This window comes from Pyxicephalus adspersus, chromosome 2, assembly GCF_032062135.1.
Source record: "Pyxicephalus adspersus chromosome 2, UCB_Pads_2.0, whole genome shotgun sequence".
Classification (NCBI taxonomy): Eukaryota; Metazoa; Chordata; class Amphibia; order Anura; family Pyxicephalidae; genus Pyxicephalus; species Pyxicephalus adspersus.
In genome coordinates, this window is record NC_092859.1 from 112,018,348 (window position 1) to 112,033,594 (window position 15,247).

General features: G+C 35.3%; 1 protein-coding gene across 1 annotated transcript in view; it reads right to left on the bottom strand.

The window, feature by feature from the left end:
• Positions 1-1,075: 1,075 nt before the first annotated feature.
• Positions 1,076-15,247, bottom strand: part of MKLN1 (muskelin 1) — a 130,163-nt gene continuing 115,991 nt past the window's right edge. Inside the window, exon 18 of the mRNA XM_072401852.1 lies at positions 1,076-1,241. Within this exon, the coding sequence (XP_072257953.1) occupies positions 1,189-1,241 (53 nt within the window). The 3' untranslated portion in view covers positions 1,076-1,188. The remainder of the gene's footprint in view (positions 1,242-15,247) is intronic.

Consider the following 15,247-nt stretch of genomic DNA (forward strand, 5'->3'; position numbering starts at 1 on the left):
TCAATATCTCATTACAAAATTAAGATGGAAGATGTGGGTTCTGGACGATCATCAGAAAAACATTGTTATGAACACAGTTTAAGTACAAGAACAAAATTGAACTGTATGCATGAAATTGATTTCTAACTCCTTTCTTCATAGCTTTTTCACAGAATGGGCCTGATTGATTAAAGCTCTCTAAAAATGGAGAAGATAGACTATCACGGAAGAACCTGGGTGATCCAGCAAACCTAGACTGGATCTGGTATTTTTCAAATTTGGGGACCTTTAAGCAATCAGACCCAATGGTGCAAAGCAACAGACCATGTGAACTAATGCTGCCTAGAATTTACACAGTACATTGTAGTATTTGTCACATAAGTGGAAAGATCCTACTAAAGACAGTGTTCTAGAAATTGCCCAGGAACATCTAGTATTGTTGTAACAGTGAGGGCTATTTCAAACCTGCAATGAGATAAGGCCTTCTGCTGCAAGCCTAACTATGGTCCCAACGTCTTTTATTCAAACGAATATAAAAGATTGGCAGCTATTTTTTGCATGTGGCTGCGACTTCTACAGATTGTTCCTAAACCAAGTCACTTTTGACCACATGGATGTTGTTTGAAGATTTACACTGCAGCAATATGCAAATCTGGTTACCCGCAGTACCATTTGCCACTCCCGGGTTTTTACCCTGTGCCTGGCTATCCACACAGTTTCCATGATGTGCATGGAAGACGTTTGCTTATGGCATGTACTGGATTACTCCAAATCAACTGACCGATCCAAGGCATGGCTAAACCATACTTATCTTATCATTGGATACCCCATGCAAGGTAAGGGGAAAACATACTGATCTTCACCTTCTAATCGTAATCTGTCCACATCAAATGTAGGTGGCCTGTATTTAAATAAATATCAACCAATCTGCCCTATAATCTATTTGAGTGTCGGTCAGTTAACTTTCCATTTTTTGCCAAGAAAAGTCTATTTCAATGAAATATAGTTGTTGTACAAGCTTCCCCTTTGCAGTAAAAAGTAAAAGCCTCCCAAAACTAATATTTTAGACTAGTTGATGAAAAGATAACACATATGGTGGATTCTCATTTCTTTATTGACTTTGATGATGAGATAACAAAATACTTTTCAGTTTCCCATAGATTATGTGGCTAAAACAAAAACTGACAGTGTAACCATTTTCCATATTCTTCAATATTGAGAGTAAACAAATAACTGGATTGAGAAACGTGTGCCCTTTGGATCTGTAAAACATAAAAGGACAATGATTCAACCAACCAGTGGTAAGCAAACACTAATGTTCTATTAATAGGAATTTATAGTGTTAAAAAAATATAACCAAAAAACCAAGTATACAAATAAATATTCATAGTCATTATTAGTCAGCCTAATTATCATATGTGATTTATTCAGTTATATATAAAGTATTAAATATTTTTGTTTTAAAGAGCAGACAACGGAAAAAAAAATAGAAGTAAATAGATTCTTTAAACTTTCAGAGGCATTTGTGACCTTTTCAAGTAATCTGCTAATTTATGAATATAGATGAGCAGAAAACTAACTTCCCTGCTAATTGCATGACCTTCAACTCTGCCATGTAAGTGATATTTTTTTACCAGAAAGGGCAGTTATACAAAGTTAAAGGTAGTGGGTGTAATGGAGGTCAAACACCTTTCATTTGCCTTACCAGCTGCCATCTTCATGTACAGACATATTACTGTGTGTACTGCAGGCGGAAACATGGACCAAAAGTTGTTTTAGAAATCTAGTGCCATTAAGTCTTGTAACACTTATAATAAGTACAATTTAGCAGCTCTTAAAAAGTTATATTAGTTGTATATGTATGAATGTTAAAATAGAGTGCCAGTCCTACACAGGTTTACATAAAAATAGGAATAAATACACAAATGTGTGGTCAAAGGCATACCTGAAAATCTGAGATTCTTGGCCCAAAATATACATTTGAGCCCAATAATAAAATAAAAATCAACTAAACATATAGAAGGATACCTGAGGACTTTTTATTTGTTTTACACTCTAAAATGATAAACTTTATTTTGCTACAAGGTATAAATAAGTCATCTTTATAGATTATCATTAAAAAAACTGCTATAAGGATAGTAAATTTGTAGTCATAAAGGTTGTTTATGAGTTATTGTCTTCAGCTAGTGTTCTCATCTGGATATCCTGGCAGACGGCACGATATGGCCTGGACCGTGAACAGTTTTTATACGTTCTGCATCAGTATAAGCACAATAAAACAAACCCCCCTCATTCACCTCTGAATCTATTATCATTGTAGAGAAATGTCACAAGTTCACAACACTTGCTACCAATAAAGCTATCAGTCCTCTAATGTAAACACACAATGGGCCGCATTCATCAAATATCTCCAAGGCTGTAGAAGATAGACTGTTGAGGGTGAACCTGGGCGATCCAGCAAACTTAGAATGGATCTGGTCCAGGGTTGAAAATATTTGTAAAAAAATAGCAAAAGATTAGAGGAAAATGATTCCATGTTTGCTCAATCACCCAGGTTCACCTATGACAATCTATCTTCTCCAGTCCTGGAGAGCTTTAGTAAATCAGACCCAGTGACCCATTTGCTATCACTTCAGCAAATAGCAAAGGTGATCAACAACATCTTCAGTAAAATGGACGACATGCACATATCATACAATACAAAAAGGCATTCTCTGCAATATGGGAACATCTTGCATATATCCTTAATATGTACATGTACTCTGCCACTATCTTTGGTAATTGGTCCCTGTTGCTTTTCCCTAGACCAGGGGTGCCCAACAGGTGGATCGCGATCTACCGGTAGATCCCAAAGGCAAAGCAAGTAGATCGCGGAGCCCTGTCTTTCAAAATAAACTCTACTATGCACAAGAGTTATTGGCCCTGATTTGATAAAGCTCTCCAAGGCTGGAGAGAATACACTTTGATCAGTGAAGCTGGGTGATCCAGAAAACATGGAATGGATCTGGTCCAGGATTCAAAACATTTGATAGCAAATAGCAAATTATGTTAAGAAATCCATTCCAGGTTTTCTGCATCACCCAGCTTCACTGAAGAAAGTGTATTCTCTCCAGCCTTGGAGAGCTTTAGTAAATCAGGGCCATTAAGTCAAAATTTTTATTGTTTGTTGATCATTTTGACTTGGTCATTTTAAAAGTAGCTCGCAAGCCAAGAAAGTGTGGGCACCCCTGCCTTAGACCCTTCATGAAGCCACACAAGCAAGGATTCAGCAGGGGGAGTTGTGCAGGAGCCTTGTGTGAAATATGGACACAAAGTTAGAAAGTTGGTTGGGGGGCTGGAGCATAGGACGATAAATGTTAGCAGATAACCAATAAATTAACAAAAATTGCAGCAATAAAATAGGGTCATGTGTCATGACGTCCATTGTACAAATGGTTCTGCTTATCTATTTAAAAAGAAAAAGGGCAGAGATCCAGAGCTGGATTACCACCAAGGCAAACTAGGCACCTCTCTAGGATCTGCAAACCTAAGGGGGGACCACCACCAGTGATTACACAGGGGCCCTGGGTGTCCTTTTTTTCTTCTGCACTTTGGGTCCCCAAAAATAAGAAAGAGACTAACATAAGCTTGCCTTTTCTATGTTCCTGCTGCTTTCCTGCAAATATCCATAATTACAGAGAGCAGCAGGGCTGTATGTATACTAGTGGAGGACTGCAGTCTTTGTTCTCAGGTCAGCCCAATTATAAACATTTCCTGAGTAGCAGAACAGCTACCAAGCCAAGGAACTGACACTCAAACCCAAAATTAGGCCAATTTATTCTAGACATTTTAGTCCATACACATCACCCTGTATAGCACTTACTCAGTTTTCCATCCTGTATGTCACTTACTTTGTACACAACATATTAAAGGGATATACTAAATATAGTAGAGTAAGAAATTGTATTTTCCAGAACATAATAGGTCTTCTTTAAAATATGTAATCCCAGTTACCACCTGATTTGTAACAGATTATCTCTCATTTGCAATTCTGCCTGGGGCCCTGTGCGTTCTTAATAGTTTTATAACAATATAAATAATATATAAGTATTTATCCTTTGTATAGTTGTTTTTGTTGTATTTTATTTATATTTTAAGGGAGTGTGTGAGTTATTGTTAAATAAAATAATGCCCTTTCACTGTTCACCATTATACACTGCCAGAAACTTTGCTTGCCCATGTTTACCCATGGATTCTTTCAGAAATTACTCTTGAGAATTTGGAAAAAATACCTAAAATCTATTTTAAACTTCTAAAGTTTATTATTTTTTATTCTAAAAGTTTTTTATTCTTTCCGTTATCTATGGAGAATATGGCATGAATGATTAATCAGTCTGGGGATCTACTTCAGTACAGTACAAGCAAATCCCAAGCATGAAACTTTCTTACCAATAGACTGTCTTTTCATACTTAAACACTAGATGGCGTAGGTGAACAAGATAGTTATTTGTTCTCTTTAGGAGAAATCCCAAACACAGTTTCCAATTCTAACAAATAAAAATGTATTACCCTTACCTGATTATTAGGAGGCAAGTAAAATAGTTTTTGTCATATTTCATCATTTTCATAAATAAAATCTAAATTAGTTATATGGTGCTCTCCTCCTCTTGTGTCGCTGTTTGTATCTGTCCATCATTTGTACCTATTTTATGTACAGCACTGCAAATTACTACATTGGCACTTTATAAATGTTTGTTTATTTATTTATTTATTTATTAGTAATAATAATACTTACTTTTAAAGCTTAAAACCTATGTAGTTAGATGCAAATCACAAAGAAGGGCACTCCAGTGACCCCCAGCATAGTGCCATAGTAAACTATCAGCATTTAATAATGTATATTTAAATTTAACGACAAATGTTTAATAAAACTATTTAAATAATAGTTAAAGACCAAGACTAAGCCTGTCTCTGGCTTCAGTACTTTTTCAGACAATGACCTGGCAGAAGTGGGCAAATTAAAAGGCTAAGTCTAAGGCTCTCCTTAAATATATTCTTTTTTCCAGGTCAGTGCCTCAGAATGAATCAAAGCTACTTGATCAGCTCTATAACCAGGCAGGTATTGTTTTCAGGAAAAAGTCAGCAATGACAGCTAACATGTCCTCCCAGTATAGGTTTTCATTTAGGATATATGCCTATACCATTTCACATATAGTAAGTGTCTGTCCACAAGCCCTCATTGGAGGGGTGAGATAACCAAATGAACAAGCTTTGTGTCCGCTTTCAAGCACAGAAATTCACATAACTTTAATTCAGGTCAACCACTTTTCATAAGTCCATACTACATACGCAACCATAAGGGCAGTTTACCAGTAATCAATACAGTTCAAGCAAGAACCACCATTTGCAGATTTGAGGGCAGACAGCATTGCGTTGGTATTCATTCTCTTTTTGGCTGTTAGATACTACATGTAGAGTGTCGCCCAATGCAGCAGTTCACTGGCATAAAGAGAGAAACAGTGATTATTATTCTTCTAGTTATGAAAGGTCTCTATGACTGACCCTACCTAATCCTACTGCTTTCCCTGTAATTTATGTGATAAAATACTGGTAAAACAATCTATGGAGGATATTCTGCAGGAGATTAAAATAATTAAGACCTAGTACAAACTAGAAAATCCACTGCCTTTTTTTTGTTGCACTCAACAAATTATGGGTTTAGTAATCACTAATCCCACAGTTGTCAGTTCCAAAACCCAGTACATGTGTACTATATACTGCCTTTCAAAATGTTGGGCATGGGGTTCACCACAGAACTATGGGAAATGCCTTATAGTCATCTTCATACAATACAACATACTTGTTCAATATTTACAAACATATCCCATGACGTTATGTTTAGTCAAGAACGTGAAAATTGGTCACTTACATTTGGTCTGCTGCTAAATGTTACCAAATAACTCTTATGCACTTTCTGGCACATTTCCCTAAAACTGTTGGATGTTTAAAAGAATCCAGAACTGTAAATTATACACTACCAATTTTTCAGCAACAGCTAAAAAAATTCAGCAATTGGTTTCTAGAGTTTCTAAGCTTAATAATAAACACAATGATTTTAGAAGACACATCCAGTTCACAGGGGTGCTGCCTGAGCCCACCCAAGCATGTACACTCCCTACCTAATATTACAAATAGGCTGTCATTAGGCATATAGAAGACCTATTTTTAGCTGCAATATTAAATAATAAAATAAAAGTAAACCGCTTCTGAATAGTAAAGCTGACAATTAGCTAGGGATTTTCTTTTCTTTTTTCTACTGGCACAAAAGAAATGAAAATCAGATTCATTAAATGTGTTAAGGGTCACTTTCCATTACTTTGTTCTTGAGTCCTGTGGAAAGAAGTCCCCGATCTCCTTGGTTTATTTGTAGCACTTGTAGCAAAAGACAACGCGACCCCCTTTTCATACTCCTCACACTTCTTTTGTTGACTGGATAAAGAACAAAGAAAAGCTTTGTCCCCAGGGAGCAAACCAGAGCTTCAAACTGTTTAGTAAAGCATTTGGCATTAGATAAACCATTCAATTACCGAGTGAATGAAAACTGTCATAAGAAAGCAAAACATTTAATAAATATGCATGCATACTGGTGACCAACTGAAGCTTTGAATTAAGATTTTTCTAGGCTAAATGTACTTTGTTCACATTTTAATCTATGGAAGTGGCTTAACATAAGACCAGCCCGAGATACTGAGAAAGCCACATTGCATTGCCTTTAAATGCTTTGCAAAAAGGTTTCTGAATGGTATTTTAATGACATTTAGGGCTTTGGGTAGTTAACTACTGGTTCCAAATCTTGTGACTATATTTTGGTATACAGAACTTTCAATTGGCATTCAACATCATTTAATTAAAATTACAATACTTTAATAATCACAATATCATAAAACCATATTAAAAAAACTTCCATATTAAACATACAAACTGATGCGATGCTATAAACAAATGCCTCTTAAATAGTGTGAATATCATTGGGGGCCCATATCCAATTATAAGTGAAATGAACCAACACATTTTTGGTTCAAGATTACATCACATATAGATGAGATCGTCCATAAAAACACATTAATTCACATTCTCCAAGCACTTTGCAGAAACAAGTCTGCTTCCTCAGGAGTATCAGAGGTAGGAACTACAAATGACAAAACGCATGATTCTATACACTACTAAAATACCATAATAAATTCAGAACAAAATAACAGACAAAGAACTTACATAAATTCACTGTCCAAACTCTAGGCCCTGTGTGACAGCACCACAACAAACAGAGGAGCTATTTGGCCAAATGCTTTTTGCCCATATACCGAAATATTCTTCTTCTCTCACATTTTGAGATTGGCATTAATATGGCTACACCATAAAGGTACTCTTTTAAATATACTTATTGAAAGCCTAAAAATAACTCTAACTTGCAGTTATGTTGTAAGCAATAACTGGAACGTCAGCTGTTTTAAACAAAAACTTTACTTATTATAATCAATGAAGCCAATTTGTCTAAAGCAAATCAATAACTTGTAACTGTGTTTACTTTGTATACCATTAATGTCCAAAAATAAAGGAAATTTGTTTTAACATTCTTGGATAACTGAAGGGAGTTCATAATATTTATTCAGTTATTTTTCTCAGTTCTTTTATGCTGGTCCATCCTATTATATAAACAGTTTGGTCAGGTGCAAAGGTATTCTGAAGGTGCAGTGTAGTGAACCCAATAGAAAGTGCAGAGAACATCAGAAAAAAAGTCATAACACTGGGACCAGTTATTAATTGATCTGTAACTCCTGTATCACTGTCTGTATTAGTCTGTCATTTGCAATCCCTATTTAATGTACAGCACTGCGTAATATGTTGGCGCTATATAAATCCTGTTTAATAATAATTATGACCTTCATCTATTCACAATCCCTCAGATAGTATGCAACTGGTAGCAGTTTTTGCTTGCTACTATCCAGTAGTGGGCATCCTAAAAAATCATTCTCTATAGAACACTCAAACACAATTTGAAGAACCCAAAATATCTTTGCATATCTCCTCAAGGTAACATTATCTGTGTTCATGAGATTCTCCACTTTTAGAAAAATACTTCAAGGAAAGTTACCACAAGTTTGGATTTTTGTTAGGAATTCTAGAATATTGATAGGAGATGTTATTATATGTGTGTATTGTTTTAATATTGAATTTGTCAAATCACATGCACTTGTGGATTAATGAAATTAATGATTGATTAAATGATTGAACTTTATTGAAATTAAGAAGACTGATTAGACCTGAAGTTAGAGCTGATCAATGCCAGGAGTAGCAACAGGCTGTCACAAGGTCTAAATTATTTAAAATGCATGTAATTGTGTACATAGAATGTACTGCTTGTAAAAAAATGGACCACCAGCTACTCCCTTTTCTCTACAAAAACCATTAACACTTGTCAGCTACAGATTAGGAGGCCCCATAGAAAAAGTTTGGTGGAGCCCTCCTGGTGACCACCCTCCTGTTTGTAACATAATGTCCAATTAAAAACAGGTAATGGGGCTTTGTCAGTACAGGCAGTACATTTCTGAGGACCAGAAGTGGACAGAAGTTGTCAGGGAAAGGAGGGCATCAATGCATTCATTTTCCAGCTAACCACTAAGACCACTCATTCCTGCCACAGAAAACAAATACAGAAAGCGGAGTTACAGTAGCCAGTAAAGTAAAATACCATTTAAAAAGTTGTAGTAGAAATAATAATGACTATCATAATATAGTCGTACATATGAAGAAGATGTGTGACAAGCAACAACAATAATGACATTTTCTGTACTTCTAAGTTAACACTTCTTGATGGGAAATGTGACAGTCAGTTGAAGCAATCTCTGCAATCCCTAATAGTACCGTTCTGGATTTGTGTTATCTTCACTGATTTTATATGTTTACATTGACTAAACTTTTCCCCTAATGGAGCCCTCTTCCACCTCCAGATCCCTTAGCAGTTGTGTGGGTTGCTTGGCAATTGTTAGACCACTCCTTGGATATTTGAACAAAAACCTTTTTATTTTATGTCCCATCCTAGCTTTTTGCTCCTCCTAGGTTTTCTCCACCAGAGTTTATTTTAGGCACATTGTTGAAAATATCTTGGAAACATAGCACAAACAGGAATTTTATATTCCTAGGTCATTCTGACCAGAAGATGGCAACCTTGGTATGGTTGGTCAGTTTTTCATATTCTGCACTATATTCCAAAGTTTTTCGTTTTTTAATATGGCATATGTCTATGTGTGTAATAGTATGCAGAGAACTGATATTCTTTCTTCTTTACTGGCCCTTATTTACTTCGCTATAGAACAAAGTTGCATCAATCTGTGTGAATGTTTAGTCTCACAATCCTTGTGCTGATGGAATTCAGACGTTTCTACTTTTCCTGGGTTAAAAAACAGGGTGCATGCATTATGGGGATGTGCATACAATGTCCCTGCCATTGACCTACCTGATTATACTTAAAGTATTTAAAAGATATAATAATAATAATAGGTAGAGATCAAAAAAAACATACATCAAATAGTTTTTGGAACCTCAGAGGTCTTCTTCCTTGATCCACCTTCTCTCTTGTCTTTTAATGGAAACCCACCCTATCTAGAGTTGATTTCAGACAACAAGAGCACTCATTTTTACAATGTACATGCATGTGGAAGGTTTGTTGGACTCCACAGGATTATTTTAAAATGCAAAAAGGAATGAAAGCTATTCAGAAAAGGTATTTTAGCTACAAAAAATAGGTATCAGGGTCTCCATAAGCTATGGTATCAGGTAAGGTTTAGAACTTAAGCTAAGGTATGGGGTTGGTTATTAGTTGAGCTCCGAAAAATGGTTAGGTTGGAAGAATGGTTTATTAATATATATTGCATAACATTATGCTTAAAAATTACTAATTTTAACATCATACCTAATGTATGTATTGTATGAAAGACAAAAATTCTCTCTGGTACATATAGTTGTAGTAAACATTCATATGAAAATAACAGTCAGAACCAATACTCCCAGGTTAGTATGACCCACACCAAATGTTCAGGTTCAAAAGTGGCCTGGAAGAGTGAGAGCTTCATCTGCACCAAACTATTATTTTGAAAACCCTTTGGTGGGAGTGGGTTGGACTTTCTTCTTCAAGGACCAGTTCAGTGCAGAAGGTCATAACATAACATAACATGAGTTATATCTTAGCAAAAGCCTTCATGATTGTTGATTCTTAAACCATGGGGTTACAGCCTGTATGCCTGGGTGGTATGTTGGAAGTGGGGCAGAGGTAATATTTTATATTTATGAAATAGGTGGCAGTCATTCTGCAGAATGAATAGCAATACATAGTTTAAAGTTCTATGCATTACAAAGGTTTTGCTATGTAAGTGAAAAAACAAATATACATCACTGTTCATTACTAATTCGCACTTCTTACATACTAAAATCTTCCCAAAAAGTCTTTATTGTGCTTGAGTTACTGAACTATCAACTCTTTCTCTAAATGAATTTGTTTAAGAATAACCTGATTTTTGCTGGAATATTTCTAGCCAAACTATTATTCCTTATACCCGCCATATCCCTATAAATGTGTTAGAATTCCAACCATAAAAAGTCCATCCTTTTTTGTATCCTTTATCTCTATAGAGATTACTGTGATTTGCAGCACAGGAATTTTAGTCCCTCCAAGGTCAAGCACATTGTATATGTTAATATATTCTAAAAAATTTCTAACAAATGCAGATAGTGCAGATGTCTTGAATGCTATGGCAAGGATGAGGCCTAAAGCAGACCCTTTTTACCTGCAGTTTCCTTTAACTGAAGTTTCCTTCAGGTAAATGTCACATCAGTCATGTTATAGGTAATGTATTTCCAAAGTCATTCTCTTATAAAAATAGAATGCAGCTTTCATTAAAATACTACCTAACAAGAAGGCCAGTTGTGCTCCAGTGTTGGAACCCTTCCTCGAGCACTTTAAGTTGATGTTCTTCAAGATTATGACATTACCATGGTAAAACACTGTCAGATCAGCAAACCTGTTTGGAGAAATTACACTCACCGACCACTTTACTAAGTACACCTTGCTAGTACCGAGTTGGACTACATTTTGCCTTTAGAACTTCTGTAATTCTGCATGGCCTAGATTTAATAGGACTCAGCAAACATCCCACATGAATTTTGGATTATATTGACATCATACCATTATACACTTTGTATTTGTGACTTGGTGTGTTATCCTGCTGAAAGTAGCCATCAGAAGATGAGAACACTGCCATTATAAAGTTTGGACGTGGTTGGCAACAATACTAAGGTAGGCTGCGGTATTCAAATGATACTCATTTGGTACTCAGGGACCCACAGTGTGCCAAGAAAATCTCCTTCAGATCAATAGACCAACAGACCGAGACCTTTGATGCAAGGCAAGATAGATCCATGTTTTCATTCAGTTCATGCCTAATCCTACCATCCAAATGTTGCAGCAGAAATTGAGACTTATCAGACCTGGCAATGTTTTTCCAATCTTCCCTTTTCCAATCTAGTTTTGGTAAGCCTCGGGTGCTTGTTCTTAGCTAACAGGAGTGGCATACAATGTGGTCTCCTGTTTTTGTAGTCTATACGCTTCAAAGTTTGGCATTATTTTAGTTCAGAGATGTTCTTCTGTATACCTCAGTGGTAATGAGTGTTTTTTTGAGTTACTATTGCCTTTCTATTAGCTCCATCAACAAGACATTTTCATGGATAGTTTCCCTTTTTTGATGATTCTCTGTAAGATCCAGAGATGGGTGTGAATGAAAATGCCAGCAGATCAGTACTTTCTAAAAATACACCTTTCTTCCCTATTCAAATGTTCAGTTTGCCGTTTAGCCAGTCATCTTAACAATGTCTAAATATGTACATTTCTAAATGCATTAAATTGCTGCCAAATAATTGACTGACTAGATATGTGCGTTAACAAGCAGTTGAACTGGTGTACCTAATAAAGTGACTGGAAAGGGTATATGCAGCTACTGCTGAAGTACAGTATGTAGAAATGAAGTGGCTACAAAATTCTGCAAGAAATTATCATCACAGAGATTCAAAAAAAGGATAAAATGAGCATTTTTGTAAAAAAAAAAACTCTAACAATTATTATATTTAATCCTTTAGAAAACTAAATGTATTAAATAAATACAAACAACACTTCAGGGAAATTAAAAACTCCTTATAAGTAAACAAAATTAAATATGAAAAACATAATTGAATGAAATATATTGCCAGAGTAAGTACATAATGGTAAAATAATTTCATAACATCAAAATGTACAAGTCCCAAATAAAAATAGGAATATTATTTAAAAATAAATCATTTAATGTTATAAATAAGAGATGCATGATTAAATCAAATCCTCCAAATGCATACATAACCAAAGTGTTCATCTACCAGTAATAAATCAGAATTCCAGCACTATAGTATCACATATAAATACATATCTAAACAAAATTCAATCCATTCATTTTTCATATACAAGTAGTCCCCGGGTTAAGGACATCTGTCATAGGGATGCCTTCTAGATATGAACCGGGCTTCCCTGCTCCTTCCTGTGCAGGACAGAGGCTTGATGGGGGCGGGTTGGGGGGTTTGCATGACTTGCAGAAGAAATGTTTTGCTAAACACAGCTGAGGTTGTGAATGATCTTAAGGACTGAGCTCTTTCTGTAACATCTTGTAACTCTTTAATGACCAAGACAAAATCTGAAGTTGTTTCTTTTTACATATCAAAGCACAGCTTGCTCCAGAAGTTATAGAATGTCTAGGTTCCATAAAGATTTTTTTTTTTTTTGCTTTGTTTGTGATTAACTCACAGTGAGGATTTTATACAGTAACTGACACCATGCTGCCTAATAATATGTTGAGACAAACATCTGTCCTAATTGCATTTAATATAATAATGTACCTGTTCTGACTTACATACAAATTCAATTTAGGAACAAACCTACAGTCCTATCTCATATGTAACCAGGGAACTACCTGTACTGCATTCCCAGATGTACCAATATGTTTTATAAAATACCTGATAGTATGATATAAATATATAACACAATGCTTTTTAAGCCTTGATCATAGCCATAACGCTGCTTTCTGCAACATATCTATGTAACTGTAAAGCATCAGTAAGGAAACATTTTTTAAAAATGTATTCTAATAATTATTAGTCACAAACGTTTAGAAAATAAAACTAATATTTATCATTATATAAAAAGTATTAGTTGATCACAACAGTTCATAAATTAATATATTACAAAATATATTATATTTTGTATCCAGAATTCAATTTCAATTAAAATCTACTTAGTATTTCTCAGTTAGACAGTAGTGGTTTTTATATTGCATTTATATATATTTATATATTTTAACATATATATATATATATATATATATATATATAGCAAAAGAGAATGTATTAGTAGATAAAGTGATGATGTGTAACATATATTTATGTATTGATTATAATAAAAAAATTTCGGTGAACACCTATGTAACAAAAGCTCCTATATCAACACAATATTCAACATATCTTTCTATATTCATAAGTTTATTTAAATGAAACTCTACTCATTAATATTTTCTGATTTTTTTTATTTCTGGCAAAAGATGATTTAATAATTTGTAAAAAAAATTACAACAGAACCAAGCCCATGTAATTTACTGGTAATGGTTCCTAAGAAATGTTAAAAGATACTCTGTTTGTTTGCAAAGCTTAGCTTTTCTAGCAGATGGTGTGTTTAGTGACCTATCCTCACTGAGGAAGCTTTTATAATCTAATCATCTTTGTATTTACTAAAAAGCACAGCTGTCAGTCACATACTCCATTTAGGGTTAAGTGTCATCATTATGAGTAAGAAATGGGATATGTAAACATAAACAAATTTAATTTTAAAAATATTTATCCATGACATTTTAGATAAAAAAAAGCTGAGTAATTCTCATTCATCTATATAGTCATTCATCTATATCATAGGTTCCCAACCTTTTTTGGGTCAGAGCCCACTTTTTCTAGGAGTGATTCGATAGTGCCCCCCTTGGGTGAACTATACTATACTATATATTGAAAAACAGAGGACAGATTTTTTAAATTATTTTATTATAAGATATCAAAAGAATTGGTGTATTACACAAAATATAATTTAAAAAGAAAAATTAAAAAAAATGTATATAGTATTATTAGTGAGATGAGCTTGGTGGCAAGTGTCCAGCTAGGTGTAAAAGGCACCCCGCCAGGCACTCAGTCCCTCCCACAGCAGCGTCTGCAGATTTGACTCCAGGCGGCAGTGAGTGATACTGAACGTCTCCCACTAGGCAGGGTTCCATGGCATGAGGAAGGGGTATCAGCACTGCAACCTAACCGCCAGTCTGAACACAGCCTTAAAGTTTGCTAAGTGGGCAAATTTATATTTGAGGCACTATAGCGCACAGACAATTGGCAGTATCCTAATGCTCAATGTCATGGAAGTGGCCCCTGGGGGTCCTTAATATACAAACTCAATTTGGGGACCCTGGTCTTGAAATAGCCATTCACCACAATTTTTACTTTATATAGAATGGTAGATAACCCTTTGGTTTTTTTTCTTTAATAAATGCCTTTTTTGAAAAAACAAAAAGGCATAGCCCTCTTATTCTGTAATTACCCTAGCGGCGGTAAAGACTGAATGGGGCGCAGAGCCTCCTGAGATACGCATGTCACAAATTCCAGGAGGCTTGGGCTCTGAGAACAGGCATGCGCAGAAGGGACTTTCTGTCATTGAAAGAAGAAAGATGGAGATTGGCACTTTTTTTTTTTTTATAAATACAGCAGCATACGTCACAGACCTGTGCAAATAAAGGTGTCTTTAATGAGAAAAGATCCCTAATTCTTTTTAGGATTTTATGTTTGAGACCCCATATTTGGCAACATGGGTTCAGGGGGCTGTAAGTTTACAACAATTGGTGTAGGAGATATGAAGGTTTGTACATTAGGGGTAATGACAGCATCATGGATACAGACAGCTCTCATGCTGCTGCAGCTACTGGTGTACGAGGGGTTGGATTATTTCACAGTACAAGGTGGGTGGAGAATCACCCAGCTTCACTGATGAAAGTGTATCTTCTCCAGCCTTGGAGAGCTTTATTAAATCAGGCCCAATGTGTTTATTATAAAATGTGGGAGGCCAATAACAACCAATCTAAATGTATCTCGTATTGGTCCGATTATTGATTGGTCCGATTATTGATTG